Source organism: Eublepharis macularius, chromosome 8, assembly GCF_028583425.1.
Source record: "Eublepharis macularius isolate TG4126 chromosome 8, MPM_Emac_v1.0, whole genome shotgun sequence".
Taxonomy (NCBI): Eukaryota; Metazoa; Chordata; class Lepidosauria; order Squamata; family Eublepharidae; genus Eublepharis; species Eublepharis macularius.
In genome coordinates, this window is record NC_072797.1 from 110,476,889 (window position 1) to 110,498,250 (window position 21,362).

At 41.2% G+C, this 21,362-nt stretch overlaps 1 protein-coding gene across 2 annotated transcripts in view; it reads left to right on the forward strand.

The window, feature by feature from the left end:
- CCDC171 (coiled-coil domain containing 171) overlaps nucleotides 1–21,362 on the forward strand; it is a 249,297-nt gene that overhangs the window by 34,434 nt on the left and 193,501 nt on the right. For both annotated transcript variants that reach the window (XM_054986128.1, XM_054986129.1), the window contains exons 8-9: nucleotides 2,379–2,517; nucleotides 18,166–18,268. In XM_054986128.1, coding sequence (XP_054842103.1) covers nucleotides 2,379–2,517; nucleotides 18,166–18,268 — 242 coding nt within the window. The remainder of the gene's footprint in view (nucleotides 1–2,378; nucleotides 2,518–18,165; nucleotides 18,269–21,362) is intronic.

Here is a 21,362-nt window from a genome sequence, read left to right on the forward strand (position 1 = left end):
GATGCTTCTTTTTTTTTAATTCTTAGAACCATAGAAGACCTTTTTTTGGGTTTTTTTGCTTGGCAACAATTTTGCTGTTACAGCATAGTGGCTAGAATGTGGTACTTTAACTGGAGGAGCTTAAGTCTTAAGTCCCTGCTTAGCTACATCCAGGGCTTTTTTTCAGCTGGAACATGGTGGGACCGAGTTCCAGCACCTCTTGAAAATGGTCACGTGGCCAGTGGCTCTGCCCCCTGATCTCCAGACAGAGGGGAGTTTAGATTGCCCTCCACGCTGCTCAGCGCTTAGCAGCGCGGAGGGCAATCTAAACTCCCCTCTGTCTGGAGATCAGGGGGCGGGGCCACCAGCCATGTGACCATTTTCACCAAGGGTGATTTAAACTTTAAAAAACTCTCCTCTTGTTCCAGCTGACCCAAAGTGACGTCATTGTGCGGTCCTGAGTTCCATCACCTCTTTTCCCAGAAAAAAGCCCTGGCTACATCACTTATTGGGTGACCTTAGGAGTCTTTCACTTTCTGTCAGCCAAATCTACCTCAGGGCTGATGTGAGGGGACAGTATATGCTAACTTGACGCTTTGGTGGCAGATTAGGGAAAAAGCATAATGCATAAAACAGAGTACCTATTAATGGTAAGGTACAGAGGGTTTTAAACCAATAGGTTTTAAAATGCAGTAAAACAAGAAATTAAATTTTGGGGGGAATCAGCATACTGTTTTTCTTACCAGTTAAAACGTTTGCGAATTTGGTGATCTCATGAAAAAACAGGCAGGCTCAGTAATGTCTGTTAAAATGCTTGATAACCAAATGTTAGATCAAGCTTAGTGGCGTCCTGCATATCCTGGTGTGATTAGAGGGGACTGAACGGAATTCCCCTGACTCAAAACTTCACTTTAGAGATGACAGAAATAGGTGAGACGCTTTTCCGTCAGTGGCCCAATATACTGGTAGAGTAAGAGGACAGTTGTTTTGCCATTCGAGTTGCCACAGCTTTAGTGTATTTTATTTAAATTTATAATTGGATTTTTGTTTCCTCGCAAGATATTCTGATATGGATGTAACTTCTATGGGCATTAACCCACTGTCTCTTTCAGGTAGTTCTTATATATGATGATGGTATATAACTTATTACCATCATTCTTCCCTTCTGTTCTTTGATTTAAGTGGTCTTTGTGTTTAGCAATGATCTTAATTTTCCAACCATTTTTCACCATTGTAATGTCCTGATCTGAATTCTCATTGGAAATATTCATGCTTTCCTTTGTGTTGAACCTTATCATTCGCTGTCTTCATACTGGGTTTTGTGGCAACTAACATTCTCTTGACTATTAATGGTATGAGTTTTTGTGACAGAGATTACTGAAAACATCTTTCTGTCATGGAGCAGATGTTAATGAAAAATACTGCTTTTAAAATGTCCGTGTTCAGTTTTTGAAAATAATACTTTGTACATTTTGGACATATAAAACCAAAGTTAAAGGTGGTGGCTCCTCTAAATCTGAATGCCTGGAAATTGTGGTTCTGTTAGGGCCCTGGTGATCCAGAAACAAAATTCTCCAGGTAGAAGCTATTTTTAAACAGAGGAGGTGAGTCACTGGCACAGTTCATCAGAGCTAACTGTCATGATTTCAAGCCTCTGGCTTGCATGGTCCCTCCCGCGCTGCCCCTGAATTCTTTTCTCCTTTCCATGGTTTACATCTTTGCCGGGACTACCTTTGGTTAGCTAATCAAACCTGCATCAAGGCAAACAATTTGAAACAGTGGCTTGTGGTGAGTTTGTTACAAACTGTTAACAATAGCAAGTTCTGATGTATAACTAAAATAATGGAAGAGAGAGGTGAATTTGCGCACAGTGGGAAGATTGAGTGGTGTGAGGAAGCCCACAAGCCCCTACCATGTTCCTAATTTCGAAACCATGATTGGAGATCTGGGGAGGTTGCATCAGCACCAGACAGAGTTTCTAACATTACTTTAGGATTTTTTACTTTCTCCACTTAGGTTCAAGTATAACATATACACGTATGATTAAAATTAAACTACTGTTTGTTTCTGTATTCTGGCAAGTGATGTACTTTGATGCTCAGCATGTTCAATAGTTTGGTTAATCTAAGAAACTTCTAAGTGTTGTAGAAACTTCTGGATTAAGTGAATAATGGTACTATATGCAAATTGACATAGTTTAATTTTTATGCCAAACCCACAAGAGGTAGCACATAGTAATATAGTCTTTCCTTTGTTCATATTTTGTTCAGATTAAAAATTAGTAATAACTTGCTTTGAAACTGCATGTTACAGGAACGTATTATGTACAGCACAGTTGTCAGCGCCTAAAATGTTAGTTGTCAAAAAGAATTTTTGCAAATTCTGTTCCATCCTTTCAGACTGGAGAAGGATTATCTCTCCATAAACAAGAGGCTAAAGGAAGAAGTAGAGGAAAAGAAGAATGCAATTACAGAGCTCTCACAGAGACTACAGGATAATGAAAAAAGTTACAGAGAATTACAGGACGAGCTTCTCCTGGTAAGAGAATAGCCCTGAGGCATTTTCTTTATTGGTCTGAAAGATGCTGTGCGTGCTGCCATGTAAAATAAACTTTTTTTTGGAAGCAGACGATTATTGGTACTACCCACTTCTGCTGCTCTCTTTGCTTAGAGTGAGTATATATGGGTGGTGTGTGCAGTGGGTGGAATGGGTAACCAAGTCCCTGTTTCATGGTAGTGTTTTGTTGTAGGGCTTATATGATGATATCATTACACTTGGCCTTATATGATGATATCATTGTGAATGCTGGGTGTGGAGCATAGAAAATGAAAGGGTTGACAGCTTGATGAAAGTGATGGACAATGGTCATATGGTAATGGTTGTATTTTGAGGGGAGGGAAGGGCATGGATATTTTCCTGAGGGATGGCTGGTTATAGCAAACTATGTATTGTCCTTCCATGTTGCCCCCCATGGCTTTAAAGCTGCTGACCATTTATGTACAAGGCAGAGGTTTAAAACTCTTCTATTCTAAAGACTTACTTGAACTAATTAACCAATTGAGGTATCTCTGAAGCATCTTCAGAGATAACTATAGCTTGTATTTGATTACCTTCAACCCATAGGGTTGCTATATAAATACTAATACTTGATGTTGATATACTATGACTATGTTTGTCATAGTATAAATTCAAACAATTTTTGTGAGGTCACCTCTTTAAAGGCTTTTAGAATGTTACATTTTTCTCTATTTTATAGTCATTGGAAAAAAACTCTCCTCGACTGGATCATGGCTGCATTGGAGTTTGTGGCATTTCTTGCACTAGAGGGTTCATATTATTTCACCATAAGATTTAAAGGCAGAGTGTATTTGGGTCCAGCATTCAGCTCAGTTTTGCATAATGAATGCAAGGGCTATTTGGGAATGTTAAAAAATGCTCGCTCCTTTAGAGGGCTTCTTTGCAAGTTGTTGTCTTCATCACTGATGCTGTGTATACATATTAAACATGCTTTAATTTTGTACCATTCAATACTCTGACAGCATTTCAATCTGAACTGTTGCAGGCTTAACTCTGAATGAGAACTAACTAGACCCAATCTATTTCCCCCGGTAGACCTTCCGTGTACTGGATGTTCAAAGGGTGACACAGAGAGCCTTCCTACAGGCATCAGCTCATCATAATTTGTAGCTCCTTAGCCAGCCAATAATTTATCTGAAACTTGAGAAAGTTTCAGAAGTAGCTCGGGGACAGGGCGGGGTAGGGGTGACTCAAACTGGAAAACAAAATTGGACAAATGGATATAAATGTGTGGAAGCACTTGCACATATGCACTAGTCTCTTTCCACCTTCCATCATATATATGTGTAGGGGTGTTGCCCTGTGAGATCTCTGAAACTTCCCTGCCTCTCCCAGGAGTGTTAAATAAGCCCAGGAACATCCCTGTCCATTGTGTAAAGCTAAGTTGACTCCAACATGCCTTCTATATTTTGGGCAGGTCTAAGGAATACAGCAGTAGTCCTCTTTTGGCTGGTGACTAGTCTAGAAGACTAACAGGGGCCCCCACCTTGTCGAGCCAGTGGGCACTTCTGGAATTTTGACGGAGACTAGTGGGCACCAACACAAAATAGTTGCTGCAGAGGCAGGCCCAGTTGCAGAATGTTGGGAGTAGAGGTGGGGAAGGACTGGGAAAAGACCATGGGCCAACAGTCCATGGTCTGTGGAGTTTCACAGGCCATATGGACCACGAAATTCCATGAACTGCGGACAGGTTTGTGGGTCCATGGGGCCACTTCTGGGGCCTGGAGCAAGGGGGAGCATTTTAAACTTTAAACTCTCCCTTGCTCCGGCTGACTGTTTTTGAACAGGAACTCTCTGCAGATGCAAATGTGGTATCTCCTCGTCTTTTCTGCAGTACCTCTTGCGTCGAGGAGGTGGAAGGATTTGTTCTTTACTTTGGGGAAGAGGGGAGGTTTTGCTTTTTGTGTAGTTGCAGGGAGGAGTTATCAATCTTGAAGCCAGAAGTCAGTATCTGTGACTAGGATGAGGGTCCGTTCTTTGATAGTCAGCTGCAGTTCCTGTTTGTTTTCCTGCTGTATTCGAAACCATTTGAATTTTATTGAGCTTCACATTTTGACGCCTGACATGGCACAATAAAACCACTCAGTCTCATTCCTGCTGCTTGGTTCCAAAGCAATTTAAATCTCTGTAGATGTGATTTCTTCGCTTCGTGGCATTCTGATTGGCCTTAAAGTTGTACTGTGGTATGATGTGGTAAAATAAATCTATTCAACAACTGGGACAGAACAAATTTAAAAATTATGGGTTGACAATAGAAACCACCTCATGCCCACTGTAAATGAGTCTGTTCCCTTTAAAAAAACAAAAGAGGGGAAAAAAGATCCGGGTCTAGCTAACAGTTGTTCTGTTGTACAGAAAATAAATTTCTGTATTAGTTTGAAGATGGGCTTTTTGGTTCTGCTGCTTCCTAGGTATTTTTAAAAATCCCCTCCGCTTACCAGCTAAACCCTAGTTTACTCTTCTGGTTATTAGCAAGGACTTGTTTATAAGAGGAGGGATATAAAACATAATGAAGAAAAATGTACACGCTGCATCCAGGCAGTCCTTAGACTAACAACAGATGTCTTCCCCATCACAAAAATGATCATCTTTTTATACTCACTATCCTAATGTGAAAATATCCAGTGTCCAAAGTTTTAGTTAACTTCTTTACTTTTTTTGTTTTTACTTGACCAAATGACTTCCTGGAAAATGGCTCTGAAAAGAACTTTTAAACTAAACGATAAGACACAAAAAAATTCATTAGAGTTAAAACGTGATTCTCTGTTCCGAGAACCTTCTGTGTATCAGAAGTTATGTACTCTTTCCTTATTTTATCTGCTCAAGCTGGTATTTAAACCTGTGGTCTGTGGTCTCACTCACTGACCATAATTTGGATAATCTCAAAGGAATAGTTACACTTGAGCTTCTTCTAGACTATTAAGTGTGGAAGTAATTTAAATTCACACATTTTTAAGACCAGAGGGGGGACCATTACAATTATCTAGTCTGACCTCTTGTGCTCCCAGGCAGTAGAATTTATCCTGGTTGGATTAAAGCATATCTTTCAGAGAGACTTCTCATTTCAATTTAAAACTCCGTGTAGCACTGAATTGACTACCTTGTTTCTGAAGTAGTTCTGTGTGTAATTATACTCAGTACTAGGAAGTTAGAGCTCTCTTTGTTTTATTTTTAACTTTTGCCTTCAGGTATTAGAACACATTTAACACTTCATTTTGCATTATTAAGGACTGGTGCAGAAATAACGTGACCTGTCCATTAACCATGAAGGAATCCAACTGATCTGTGGTATTGGGTTCTTTCTCCTCTTTTTAATACAGAGTTCCTGTACAGGCCTTTACCATGATTAAGAATTGTATTTGCACTGACATTTACCATTATTAATCTGAAAGCTGCGACTTGGGAATTGAAGACTTCAAGGTTTGCAGCAAAACATGGATGGGGACAATGAGGCTGAAAAGAGGAAGTCTCGCATGCTCCCTTTATCCAATTTTGGTTAAGAAACAGACTTCATTAAATCTTCACCAGCTCTAAAAATGATCAGTTTTGCCTATAGTTATTCAAACTACTGGTATGCTTAGATTAAGGCTTAGGGTGTTAAAAGTCCTACTGAGTGTGTTGACTTGGACCCAGGGACCCAAAATGTAAGTTGATGTAAGTTTGCCTAGAATTACAAGCCCATTGCGGAGTCCTATATTACTTGAAGAACGGTGCTTAACATGTGAGCATCCTGCAGTGTGTTTTTTCAAGCCATAACTTTCTTGTTTCTTATTAGGATTGCCACTTCATTATTTCCATATTATCTCAGATGGCAGGCATATCATTGTTAGAAGTGACGAAGGTGAGAGATTATATCAAGAAAGAAATCAAGTAGCATGGAGAGTTTGCACAATAGTTGCCATTTTGGATTGAATCATTTACACTTTATTTGGATGGATCCCAGATTGCTGTTTGAGCTACTAGGGATCAACACTGGCTATTGGCACAGTCCCCATCTGTTTCTCTGGGTATTAGATGTACTTGTTCATGCACATTTTGACACTTGGAAAATCTTCCATCTGGAAGCATTCTAAGCCTTTTTTTGATGAGATACTTTCCAGAACAGTTTCTCATTTTGTGAATATATCCCGTATTCTTTCTTTTTGAGTACATAATATGATATAAAGTATATTAGAAATTGGTTTCATTTTGTCTGTTCTAATGGACTGATCCAGTCCAGAAACCTTTTAGAGACTGGCCTGTTATCACACTACTAGGTGTTACATTATAGGAGTATCTAGTTTGTCGTATATTACTTCTTGATGGACAGAAGCTGAAACTGGACACTGTCACAAAATTATCTGTCCAGTATCAAACCAATGGGATGTCATATGCATGGCAGCAGATGGTTGCGCAACACTTGTGTCCGGATGAGGTTAGTATAATGAATGCATCCATTCCATAGAGAAGTCATCTGGGGTGAGGAGACATATTTAATTGCCCTTGCTCATCTAACATTTACTCACTACAAGGGATATATGCCTCAAATTGCTTGGTATGGTACAAAAAAGATCAAGTGTTCCAAATCTTAATTGGATTTATATATTTATTTATTTATAGTCCACGTTTCTCACTGAGACTCAAGGCAGATTACACAGTATGAGCTTAGTACAATCTGTATTTCCATACAGTGTCAAGGACATTTCCATAAACAATGCCATAGGGTAAATATAAACAAGTTTACAAAGGATCCAATACAGAGTTGAAGAAATGCTGAAACAGAACATAATGAATTCTACAACTGATAATAGACAACATGAAGCTGAAACAGAACATAATCAGTTCTAGGACTAACAGTTGACAACATGAAGCAGGGTAGTGTATAGGTGTATATATTTAAAGCAGCAGATAGTATGTAAGGCAACATGGTGATGTCTGTGGTTCCTGACTCATTAGTGAAGTATCTGAGACTTTATCCCTACAATACAGCCCTTTTATCTGAGTAAATAATTCTGTTTTGCATCATTTGCAGAAAGCCAGGAGAGTGGGGGTCTCCTGACTTCCTCAGGCAGGCCGTTCCACAGAGTAGGGGCCACCACAGAGAAAGTCCATGTATGGGCTTTCTCTGTAATTAGTAATATAGAATCAGAATCATAATTAGCAACACAGAATCATAGAGCTGGAAGGAACCCCAAGGTCATTTAGTCCAACTCCCTGCACAATGCTGGAAATTCACAGCTACCTCCCACCCCCCACTTCCCCAGTGGCTCCTGCTCATTACTCAGAGGAAGCAAAAAACCTCCAGGAGGCCTGGCCAATCTGGCTTGGAGGAAAAATCCTTTCTAAACCCATGTCAATCAACATTAGCTGCCTGGGCACATAAGAAAGGGCCACAAGCACTTGCTCATTCCTTCCTGTGTGGAGAATATTGACATTTACTTTTAAGGAGATAGGAATGCTGTGATCCTTTACTACATGGAGTCCCTCCTAGAACCACTTAGTGCTTCAGGACAATTCCTCAGCAGTTTTATTATAGAAGGATGATGAACAAAGCAAATTTCTACTATTGTCAAATTACAATGATTATGAAAACATTTAGAAACTGATTTTTTAAAAATCTATTTCTTCCCTCTTCAAAAGTCAGGATATATTATGCAACTTAAAAGTCTATAAGTGTACTTTATTCCTTTTGAGTTTGGGATTCTTTAAATTATGAGCCCTCATTATCTTATGCAAAATGTAAGTTATACTTGGTGGAATTTTTTTTTCTTTTTGCTATTATCATAGTCCTCTCTGGTTGACTAATTTGTATGTATGTGTAGAAAGAGGAAGCTGGCAAAATTATTTTCTGTTCCATTATGAAAAATTAAAATCCCCAGTAGAGCTTTGATACACTATTACTTTAAAACTCATTTGTTCATGCTGAAGTCATTATCTTGTAGTTTTCCAGAAGTGACATTGGGAGGAAAGAGCAGAAAGCATGGGATTTTGACACTGATAACCTGTCTATTTTTGAAAGATTTCTTTCATTTTTTATTTGCCTGTCATATGCAAGTAGGTAATTTCTTATTTCATTCTGAAGTGATACATTTCCATTGCACATGAAACTGATTAAAGCTACTAGCTTTAATCAACATAAGGGCAAGGAAAGCTGTAGATCAGGAGATCTCTTGGGGCCCCTCTAGCGTTTGTTAGCTTCTGTGAGAAAAACACCCTAACAGCATGTGCCAGGCCTTCTTTCTATTGCCTGTACAGCTAGAAAAAAAGGATTTGCTGGTGTTGGCGGTGGATTGGTTGGAGTCTAGAACTTCAAGTGTATACCTGTGGTTTAGGGAAGGATTAGGCTGTGGGAAAGATTTTTCATGCAGTGGATTGTAGTATGTGGAAAGTGTTTTAAAATTTGGAATGGATTGTATAGCTTCCAGGTAAGGTTCCCAGGTGCTTGCCAGTGGTGGGCAAACCCCTGGGGCTTTGCCCCCCCCCTGCGCCGATCTGCCAGTGATTGGTGGGAGGTGGCAAGCCCCCTGGAGGTTGCCTGCTACTAGCAGGCACACACGCTCCCAGGGGTGTGTGTGCAGTGACATCGCTTCTGAAAATGACATCATCACGCTGGCTACAGGAGCGTTCCCATGCTTTGTTTGGGGGCCATTTGGGCCCCAAATGGGCCAAATCAGCCCTGCGTGGAGCGCCAGAGTACTTCTGCAGCTGGCATGATAACATCACTTCTGGAAGTAACATCATTGCGGAAGCGCTGGGGTGCACGTGAAGTCTAACCACTCGAGCAACATGAGGGAAGTGCCAGGTCCCCCCTTCTTGCAAGGAGAGTATAGGGACCTGGCAACCTTACTACCAGGGTGTACAGGGTTCTTGTTTTGTGTATAGTGAGGAAGCTTGGGTTGTGCTGGACCTAGGGAATCATAGGATAGTAGGTGGTGTGTCAGCACTGTGCCATGGGGAAGCCAAGCCCACAAAGTAGGGATACCAGGACTCCCACTATAGTGAGAGATCTTCTGGCATCCCTGCTTTTTGCCTGCTGGCACCTCAAGAGAAAGTGGCAGGAAATGGGTATGTGTGCATGCTGCCACTGTGCCAGTGTTCTGAGATCCCTTCCCGTAAAAAATGGATGTGACATAGTGAGCACTCTAGCATTTACAAAAAACTTGATGATAAAAACCACAGCGTTTTAGTAAATGCTAAAGCATTTGAAGATGTCACTTTGGTTTTTACTGGAAGTGACATTGGCATGCTGTTGGTGTGCCAGGCTCCACCCCGGATTTCTCCCAGGGGTTGCTAGCTGCAGTCTGGTAATCCTATCATGAAGAGCAGAGGGTTCAGGTCCATGCTGAGTTCAGACCAAGGTAAGGATAAGCTCCTGCACTGAATAGTCTCTGCAAAGGTAGCAGAGGAAAGTCTAAGAGAGGAAGCTGATTGTGGGCAAGGGTGTAAGATGAAGCAAAGGGAGCTTGTATGTAGAAAGGCAACAGGAGGACAGGCACGTGGATAGCAAGGACTTTGGAGGATGGCAGGTCAGCAGAGGCACAGACAGTCAACTAAGAACAAGGCTGAAGTCTGCCTGTTGTCCAGTCAAGGACCCCAGGCCTGATCCAGAAGTAATTCTTGGCAGGCCCAATCAGAAGGAACCCACATATTGCCTGGGACCTGGAACTATGATGGAGCCTGGGAGGTCAGTATTGCATCTCCTTTCTCCACTATGCCATCTTGAATGGCTCACTACCTAAGGCATGAGTGCACAGTTTTAGAACTGATTAGAAAAGATTACCTACTTCTTGTGAAGAGGCAACATAAGAACTATAGAAGAGGCAGCATAAAAACCATAGCATAACATTTACTGAATCCCATCTTCTGGCTGTTGATCCTCACAAGTGAAGTTGTTCAATTCAGTAAGCCCCTTACTCAAAACTACATGGAAAAACTGGTTAGTGGAGCTGGCCAGTCCATTTGGCAGTCATCTCCATTAGTGGTACTGTACTGGAAAAATGCAGCCATGGTCACATTTTCCAATAGCCAGAACTATGGAGACGGCTGCTCACTGGGTCTAATTCATATGACCTGTCATGGGGCTCAGTGATGGTGAGGACTCCTCTGGAGGAGAGGAGCCCCATGTAACCAGCCTAGCCAGCCCTGACTCAGCAGAAGCCAGTGATCAGGAGGAACAGCTGCTGGAGGATCAGAGTCCACAGCCAGCAGCTGAGTCAGAGGCACCAACACCCTCCAGCTCCAACACCACCGGTGAAGCTCAGCCACTGGTTGACCAATGCCCACAGTCAGCAGCCAAGCTAGAGGCACTGACACCCTCCTGCTCCTACACCACCAGTGACGCTCAGCCTGGGACGTCCAAACCTTTACCCAAAGAGCACCGCAGACAGAGGCAACATGTAGAGCTACAGGAGAGACGGCAAAGCGCATGCCTCCTGGCCAGACGCCAGCTGCTGGCTGAAAACAATGGTGAGTAACCACAGGATAACTAACACAGCAGCTGGCTGCAAGCCAACCTGTCTATAAAACTCAGCCACAGAAGACCAGGAGGCATGGAAGCAACACATCAGTTCCTGCTACTGCTGTGACTACTCCACTGAACCTTGCCTTGCCTTTTGCCTTGTTCTGTGACTTTCGGACCGGACCTTAACTTTGCTTTTGTATCGCCCTCAAACTTACTGATAATTGACCTACGGACCTCTGGACTAGAGATGGGCACGAACCAAAATTCATGACAAACCAGGCCGGTTTGTGGTTCGCGAACCAGCGGTTCGTCAGATCCCATTTCTGACAAATGGCCACGAACTTTAGGCTGGTTCGTTTGGTTCGTTTTTTGGTTCGTCACTGCAGACAGCCTGGTGCCGATCAATCAGTTTCCTAGGCAACAGGGGATGGACTTCCTGCAGACCTTCTGCTGGCCCGGAAGTGACAATTTTTTGACCTGAATGTGACGTTTTCATGAACCAAACGAGCCAGTTTGCGAACTGGGGGCAGGTTCATGAAAGTTTGTGGTTTGTGAAATTTGATGAACCACATGGTTCGTTTTTTCCCCTGTTCGTGCCCATCTCCACTCTGGGCTCAGCTTTTGGACTCTCTCCTGGCTTTGGACTTGTGCTTTGATTTTGGACCAGACTTTGACTATTCTGCTTGGGCTGACCCAGCCCACGACATGACCTTTCTCTAGAGAAAGTGAGTAGTACCAAAAGGTAGTGTAGCTGAGTGGTAGCATTACACACTTTGGGGAAGATATGAAGTCTCTGACTAAACACACAAAGCTATTGATTTTTTAATTTGCTTTGAACAGCAATACTTCATAGATGTTTTTGTCTGTCAAGTGTACTTCATTTGACCCACTAAATATTGCAAATTTGCTGATAACTGCAGTAGAAATTCCAGCTGTCTCTCTGTGGTGCCACCATGTGGCTTAGGGATAACATAGCTCTTACAGCCCATCACTATCTCTGTGTATGCTGAAGAGGCAGTGACTTTATTTTCAGTGTGTTGTTTTTCTAAATAGTGTGTGCTATCTCTGCACTGGAAGGAGATTCAAATAGGTGCTTCCTGGCAAAAAAAATTTTTAAATCCCATATCTGTAATTATATAGCCCGATGTCTGAGAGCATTAGCTACTTTTATTGCTTGGTTGGCTCTCCAGGAGTTTGTTTTAAATTGCTCAGTGAAATAAAACTGCTTCATACAATTCGGATAATGAGCTGCTAACAAGTCAGTCTTCCAGAAGTTGTTGCAAGTAGCAGATTTTAGTTCTTGGGAGTAACCTACCAACCCTCCCGCCCCTCCTGTTTTCTCAAGACTCCTTGCTGCCTCTTGTCTGTGCATAACAGCTATTTGCAGGTGCAGCTGGTTTCCTAATAATTTTGTCAGCATATGTAGCAGGAGTTAGTAACATTAGGGGCAGCCTGTGCATTGAGTAGATGGGAATGTGCTCTGGGCTTCAGGTCTATGAGAGCGTCAAACAGCCAAGTTCGGTGGTTCTGAGTCACTCCCGAGGCCTCCTTTTCAAATCATTTAAACCTTGCAGCAATGTTAACAATGATTTTTCTGGGGCACCAGCAATGTGCAGAGTGTCTTACAAAATGCACAATTATATGCATTCTGTCCTGCAGACCTTACTTAAAAGAAAACAACACAAAGGAAGGCAAGATGTATAAAAGGACAGAGAATGGGAAGAATATCAATCCATTTTAATTACATATAATTAGAGCTAAAAAGAGATGGCAGGCTGTGAGGAAGGAGTTGATGTAAAAAGTTGGAGCTTTGCTGACAGATGCAGATGTGTGAGGCATAAATATGGGAGCCGGGAATATGGCATACTTAAATTATCCATCCAGAAGGGGAAGGTACGTCTCTTTTTGTAAAATGTGTTAATATAGGTATGTGAGCTTTTTTTGTCTTTATGCAAGTTGCTAACAAATATGTTGATACGATCAGAGGCCTCAAACTTTTTAAGGCTGTGGGTAGTTTTTTAATTCTGAAACAGGGAGATAGGTGCAACCCTAAAATGGCTGCTGCAGGAGGTAGAGCCAATCACAAAATGTAAAGGGGCATTCAATTCGTTGATAATATCTACTAAATTACAAACATTTAAAATAATATCCTATTGGTACTACACACCAAAGAAATTAGCACAGCTAACAACAAAGTACTCGCCATTGTGTTGGAGGGAATGTGGGGTACAGGAACCTATAGCCATTGTTGGTGGACATGTCCGAAAATAATGGCCTTTTGGGAAGAAGTAATAGAGACCATACATAAAATAACTACCTATTCAATACAACTGCAACCGACAATAATATTTCTAGACTTATGGCAAGACAATAAAGTTCCACAAATTAGAAAAGAACTCATAAGTAGTCTATTTGTAGCAGCAAAAACAATAATCACAATAAAATGGAATGCTAAGGCAGCACCAAATATAGACCAATGGCTTAGTAAGGTGTGGGACCAAATGATTATGGAAAAAATTACAGAAAGAATTCAACAATCCTCAGAAAAAGAAAAGACAACAGAATTTTACAGTAAGTGGAAGCCATTTCTTGACTACATTACAACAAGCAAGATACAATCTACGAATACCATCTACCAGTCATTAATAGAAGTATAAGCAATTGAAGAACAACAAAACTTTCATGGATCTATATGAGGAAAACCATTTAAAGAAAAAGAAACTTTAAATGTTAATAGTAAACTTTTAAATAAGTTATGTGAATGTAGACTTGAATTGGACTATGTGCTTGATAACCTTTAATAATAATAATAATAATAATAATAATAATAATAATAATAATAATAATAATAATAATAATATAAAAACCAAAATGTAAAGGGGTAAGGTTATGTACAATTCTGATAGTAGCTCTAGTAGCTCCTCAACATTTCAGGCAGAAGCTCAGTTTAACAGGATGCCTCTTAAAATTTACTTACTGTTTAAAAATGTTTTCTTGTATACACACAAAACAAGTATACCTATTGGGTTACCTAAGAAACCCTCATCTGGAAGAATCTGTCTTCATTTTGCAGACATCTAACACACTTATGCAAAAGGAAAACAAATGTTCTTCTGGTTATCCCTTTTACATAAGCCCTTCTCTTATGAGCCCAGCCATTTTTAACCTGCAGTATTAGTTGTAGCAATGACAGTTGGTGAAGAAGGGTTGACTTCCACCTGAATTATAAAAGTACGTTCAAACTGGAAAGATCTGATGAGTCCAATAGAAGTTCCAGTGCATGCCAATCGTATTTAGTCAGAATCAGCTCCCACTGTGTTTTTAGAATAGGGTTCTGCTATTTGCACAGGAAAAGAACTACATAACGCAACTGTCAGCATTATAGCATAAGCGTAAAAAAAAAATGAAAAGCCCCCTTGGACTGCCCAATTTCTAAAATCACTTGGTGAGTGCAAGGAAAGGTGTCGGAAGGCACCATATAGGATTGCCAGGTCCCCTTACCCTCCTGGCAGAGGGGGGCCTGGCACTTACTGGGGGTGTTTCCTTCATGCGTGACATCGTCATGCCCAGCAGTGAGCATGCTCCTGTGCTTCACAGGCCCCTGTGAAACATGGGAACATGCCCGCTGCCGAGTGTGGTGACATCAGCCAGGTGAATGGCAGTGAGGGGCAGACTCTGGGAGCAGGGAATCCCCCACCCCCCACCGGGGGACTGGCAGCCCTAGCACCGTGGTGTCCACGGGCACCACACTGGGGACCCCTACACTAGATCATCCGGCAACACGCTCTGGAGTTCTATATTTCATCCAACCACTTTATTTTAGGTGTCAGAATCGTTTCATATTTAAATGAGCATGACAAATGAATTTTGTATATAAGCACTAAACAGAAATGGCTATTGAACCATCTCATTTTTTTGTGCATCTGGGTTGTTGCTTTTGTTTGCTTCTATTCTTCTGGAAGCAACCAGTTTCTGCTGTCCTCTTTTCCAAGGGGACATGCTGTTCCAACTGTGAGCTTCTTAACCATAGGAGGACAGCCCCCTCAATGTGTTGTTATACTAAAAGTCATCAGTGCTGCTGTTGCTCTTGGTGACCTCTTTCTCAAAGTGTGTCATTGTCACCTTTCTGCTGTACTGGAACAGGATGTTTTAGAAGCATAACTATCCAGAATTCCAGTTGGGAAATAAATGACTTTTTAAGTGGGTGGCAGGCAAGATGTTTAATGAGCTGCTAGATTTGAAAGGCACTTTGCAACAGAATGAGCACCGCCAAGGGAAACTTTATAGTAAAATAAGGATCACGAATAGTGCTTTTATTGAAACGGGTTCCCTTGTTGTGCAGCGTTTTCATATGGAGAGCCTCTGAGGGCTAGACAGAATAGGATATAACGGGAACAATGTTGTGTTCGGTCTACTCGTTTTTTGCAGCAGTTTAGCTGTGTCAATTATTAGAAGTGCTATACTTGGTTTTCAAACTATGTGCTTCTGTTTGGAACTTGCACCGTGATGGAGGTAAACTATATTGCTCCAGGGGCAGGTTTCTAACTCAAGATGAAGGTAGGCCACTATTATCAATCAATCATAATCCAGTCTAGTAGAATGTGTCACAAGCATGGGGCAAGAAGTAGAACATCTATAGAGTTTATAACTCCATAGAACGTTGAGTGTGTTTGTAAAAGATACATCATTTTTTGATTACAATGCCAAAGTAAGTTTTATTGTGGTTACAGACCAGATTCAAGATTATTAGACAAATATTGCATAGTGTACAAGTTAAAAGAAACTTCATTTAAAAATAAACAAATATCAGGTATCTAATAAGGAATGCATCACAAGATTAAAGTAGAATAATAAGAATATAAAATAGCATCCTAAATAGCCATTTAAAAGTTTGAATCTGGAAACCACCACTGGTGTTTTATTACATTGGGAGCCAGTAGAACAGGGCAGTTCTGTGATAGAGGAGGGACAATAGCAACAAAAAGATAGTTAAGCCATGTTTTCAGCCAGAAGCAATCTGCGTTTCTTAACAGCTAGAGAGCAGAATTTAGCCACAGCATGCATCACAGAAGTATCTTCTAAAAGGAAACTATGCAGAACCTCTGGTCTGAAATCAATATAGGATTGCAAAGGGTTAAATCTAGATACTCTGGTTTCTCCTCAGATCGCATCTTTAATTAAAATAAAAAAAACCCCTGAAATTTAATTTTCTAAAAACTTCTGTCGTTTTTAGTTAACCTACTACAGGGGTCCACAACATGGCTTTATACGACACCTTTCCTGATGCCTTCCAAGTTTTTTTAGACAGTGGGTTAGGGTCAGATGGCACTTTTGTCTGATTGGCCATTTCCGACTTGATTAGCTGTGCAGGTCTTAAAAAATTGCATTGGCTGCAGCTACCACCACAGCACAAGGCTTTAGTGTGTGACTGAAGATAAGCTGCGTGTTAGCAAGACAACTTTTGAAAATAATATGTTCATTTAAAAAGTTGCCTGCTAAGCAGAGCTTCTACCTGAAATGCTGAAGAGTTACTACTAGAATTATGCATAACCTCATATTTTGTTGCTGGCTCCGTCTCCTGCTGCAGCCATTTTGTGGTTGGCTCCACCACTGTCAGAATTCCACAGGTGCCTGCAGGCTCAAAAAGCTTGGGGACCTCTAACCTAGTACATATAAAAAGTTAACTAAGACCTCCTCCACAAAATAATTTCTAGGCCTACCCTGTACTGGTCAAAACTGAATGTACTTTCACAACATAGTTTTTGTACAAATAATAAATCTTGTGTACAGAGTGTAGTTGACTTTTGAATACTCGGAATGCTTACACTTACAAGAAAATATTTATCTTAGTGGTGTTTTTTTTCCTGTATGTGCTTTCACCCCAGCATTGCACAAGCAATATCAAGTAATGCAGATGCAATTATGCAGGTTATCATTCTAGACTGTTTCTGTCCACTAACAGGCATCTTAATAATTATGGAATATTGATGGTTTAGAAACAAAAACACTAGCATGAGAATTCCATTGGCACTGGAAATTCTTGTGAAGTATAGTCCTAACCATCACACAAGGAAACAAACCCATGTAAATGCTACCCGGGATCAAACACTGAAATGTATATGAATAATATATTAGTAGATATACAGAACATATAATTAAAATTGAAATAGTAGAGCAAATTTATAAAATATTTAAACAGAATGGTGGAGAACACAGCAGAAATTCACATACATTGCTTGTCTTCTAGTCAGTCATGATACACTGTTGGCTCATAATAGAGCGCAATTTTATAGGGGAAAGATGTTTCTTACTCAGTAAAAACAGTGTCCTTAAATCTTGGAGGCAGACTTTTTAGCCATAGAAAGCGTTGGGTAATCAAAAGTTAAGAAGGCCATCAGATTCTTTACCTAAAGAGAAGAAAAAGGAAAGAGGAACGTTTCTCATCTTCCTGTTGAATTAAAAATTTCTCTTTTACATAGAAATTCAGAGAGAGTGATGTAAATTGAATCTGTACTTTCCAGCAGTTGACAAATTGATCTGATTCTTTGGGACTGGGAACAAGTGTACATTTGAGTATGAATTGAGAACCAAACTAATCTGTGTGGTATAGAAGGGCTTTCACTGCATGCTCAAGGTGCCCCCTAGGGAGGGGATTTTATAGGAGCAGAAGAAAAGCAGTGCTCTGTCCTTTCCTTCATCCACTTCCTCCCTCCAGCTTGTTTCTTACTATTGTGGCTTTCCAGACCTGTGTGTGCAAGATAAACATGGATTTGGGACACTGAGCAAAAACACTCTTTTCTGTTCTTAATTGTTCTCTCCTGAGGGAAGTTTGTAACAGAGGAGGATTTTGCTACAAGAAGCTGCATATACTTCATTCCAGAGTATGGTTTTGGGTGCTACCATAGCAAGTGGGGAAATACATCCTAATTATGGTAATCTTAAGCATGAAGTAGATAAAAAGTATCTTATGGGATAGAGTCTCTGTCTCCTAGAAGTTGACTGTAAATGCTATGGTTAATGCAACAACCTTGCATTAACGGGGGAGGTGTTGGTTACTTTTTATTTTTACCCATGATGCCATAAAACAGAATGAATTGTGTGATACGCTCTTAATTTAGTACTTTAATATGTCTACTTTTTACCTTCTTCCCCACCCCTGTCAAATAAAGGCCAAGAAACGCCAGGCCTTCCTAACAGAGACTTGTGAAAACAACATGAGAGAGCTGGAGTTACTCTTGGACAGCTTTGCTATGTCAAGCCAGCGAGCAGCAGGTTAGTTGAAGGTATAAAATGACAGATGCATCTGTCAGTGTTCCAAAGTCACTGCATTGTGGGAATTCTACCGATGCCCTCTCGTACTCTCTCTTCTCAACATGCTTTGATTTGATGACATGATAAGAGCAGTTCTCACAGCAGTCGAGTGGCCTCGCTAGCTGAGAGAGGGTGACTGAAGGCGGATCTCTTGTTGTCAGCCCAGAACTTGATTTACAAGGGGTTGGGTTCAGTGTGATCGGACAGGAAAGGGCTCGCTTACTGTGCTCTAAATCCAACAGAGAAAAGAAGTCCTTATAGTATCCTTACAAGGGGAACAGATGTTTTGGTTTGAACTGAGCCAAATTCAGAGGCAACCTTCAGCTATGTAAAGGTCATCTATTCAAAAAAAGGTTATGTAGGACACAGAATGCAACACATTGCTCTTTATTGTGTTGCTTTAAAATCAACTGAGGGATAATGATTACAATTATGCCAACGCAAAGTACTGTGCTGACTGGTGTGTAAAAATGCCCCTCCCAGATCTTGTTTCTTTTCATTATCTAGTAAGGCTACATAATGATAATGTGATAAGGAATATTGTTTAACTGTCTGCATGTGTGTGATTTGATGCTACACTTTCCTTTTTAATTTGAAGGCTTTTAAAAAAGCCTATAGTGTTACATTCTTTTGTAAAACAGGTATTCTTTCCTCCTTGCTCTCTGCTGCATAGAAACAGGAGATTTTATTATAAAAAGAAAACGGTTGGTCGTGCTATCAGAGGCACAAGATAAGTGTACAGAAGATCTTTAAAAAATTTAGTTATCTCCTCAGCGTGTGTCTTATTTTTCAGACTTGCGCAACACCTTTAGTATTTAGAAAAATAACTGCTATTCTCTTAAATGCTGCTTTAGATTCTGACCAGAAGCGGACGTGGACAGCTGGTACGATCTCACTCCATCTCCTTGCATTTGGCCCTCTGTGGCTTCTAACTGTGCAGGAAGGGCTTGGCTTTTATTTTTAAATTAACAAATACATGTCTTCTGTTACTACCCGTTTTCAGATTCCTGTTAGGAATTACTGTTTTCAAACCAGTCCTTTGGTTTCAGACCCATCTCCCTTTGTGGAAACTTTGGCCTGAACTGAAGAGTGTCTTCCCTCCCCCAATTTGATACTCAGTAAAGAACACATCTATACTTTCAAGGGGAACAGCTGTTTTTGATGCAACTGAGCCAGTGAACACATGCAGAGCAACCTTACACTGAGTCAGACCATTGGTTTTTCAAGGTCAGTATTGTCTAGTCTGATTGGCAGCAGCTCTCCAGGGTTTCAGGCAGAGGTCTTTTATATCACTGACTACTTGATCCTTTTTTAAAAATTGGAATTTCCAGGGATTGAACTTGGGACCTTCTACATACAAGCCACAGCCTTTCCCCTGGGCAATGACTCTTCTCCAAAGGAGACAGATTCACAGTTATATCTTCAGATACAAGGTCATATAATATAGAATATATCAGGGTCCAGGAGGAAGGCATGTGTTGTGGCCAACTTGCTGATTTTATGTTGTTCTGGATCCGTTCAGAGATTTGATGGGTGATCTGTACATGCTGCTTTTTCTTCTGTAAGGCAGAAAGATGTAATGCATAAATATATAAGATGATCATGGGAAATATGCACAGATTCACTGCATCAGTCTGACATTCCTGTGTTCATGCTGGCCCCTGAAGGCTTACTTTTTTTTATGCTGCACTCTTGTAAGCATATTAAGACAATTCTTATACTTCAGTTATTTCAAATTAATGCTACCAGAGTTAAGAATTCTTAGATATAACTGTAAGTACTGTAAAGTACAGTAAAGTACTTAAAGTACTGTAAGTACTGTAAAGAAATTCTCTTACCCAATTGGATCTGGTTGGCACTGTCTATTTCAGCCAGATAAGAGGCCTTGAGCCACAGGCACAAACCCGAAACAGCTTTCAAGGACAAAGCTTGATGGAGGCTGGTACTGTCCTCCTGCCTAGTTAGCTCGTAGCCTTATAGGGGTAGAGTGATGAGTCCCCCCCCTTACAGCCGGGTCTGTCATTGGAGGTTTTGGCCCTTTTGATTGGCTAAGCGTTTAGGCCAACTGCAGGTGGCTGGTCTTGAAAAGAGTTGTTTCTCCAGGCTCTAAAGGTGTTCTTGCACCCGTACCTGCATTTGCTCCTGTTCCCGAATGCTGTGCAACTGGTGGATCACTGTGCTAGCAATCTTTGTGCTTTTGTTTGTTGGACCTCTGGATTTAAGAGCTAAAGCTTGTTACCAGAACTGCTCTTTTATTATAATGGGGAATTAGCTGTAGCAGTCTGTAACTATTAATATTAAGCGAGGATCATAACCTATGTATACGGAGGTCCTGATCCCAGACACTCTAGTGAAAAAGAGGCAGACAAGGAGTCAGGTCCAAACACGTGTATTGAGTGTAGCGTAAGCCTAGCTTGCACAATCATACAAAGAATCATACAAGGTCTAAGAAACATAGAGTATGAAATACAGAGACGTTCGCATTAGCTGGTTCCCAACGATGATAGGGGGAATACTCACTTATCCTGAAGCGAAGCAGAGACACAACAGCGAGGTGGCCCAATGCCAGCACTGGAACCACAGACGGACAGCAAGGAAGTCTGGATAGGAATGGCCTAAGCACCGAGTGGTCTGAGAGACCAGCTTAAATACCCCAAAACGTACCCTGGGGCTGGTGCTGTACTTGGTGGTTCTCACAGATTAAAACAAAGGGTCTAATGGGCTACTGAATGGCTTGGATGGGCCACTTTGGTAATCAGATTGTGATAAGTGACACCTCAGGAAGAGGGGACAAAGGAGGGAGGGGGAAATCCAAGTGGGCTGAAAGGATGTTCCAGCGGACAGGGTTTGTCCTGATGTCATCAGCTTTGGAATGCGGAGGTTTCTTTGAGATGCATTCTCTAAGTGTTTGGGATGGTCGGCACTTAGTTCCTTCTCCGGGGCGGCTCCTAAGATATGCAGAGCGGGGCGAGGGGCTCTCGCTGCGGACGTGGTGTGCCCGCTTCGCCGAAATGGCTTCTCAAAGCAGTCTTCTTCCCAGGGTCTTCTGGCTGCC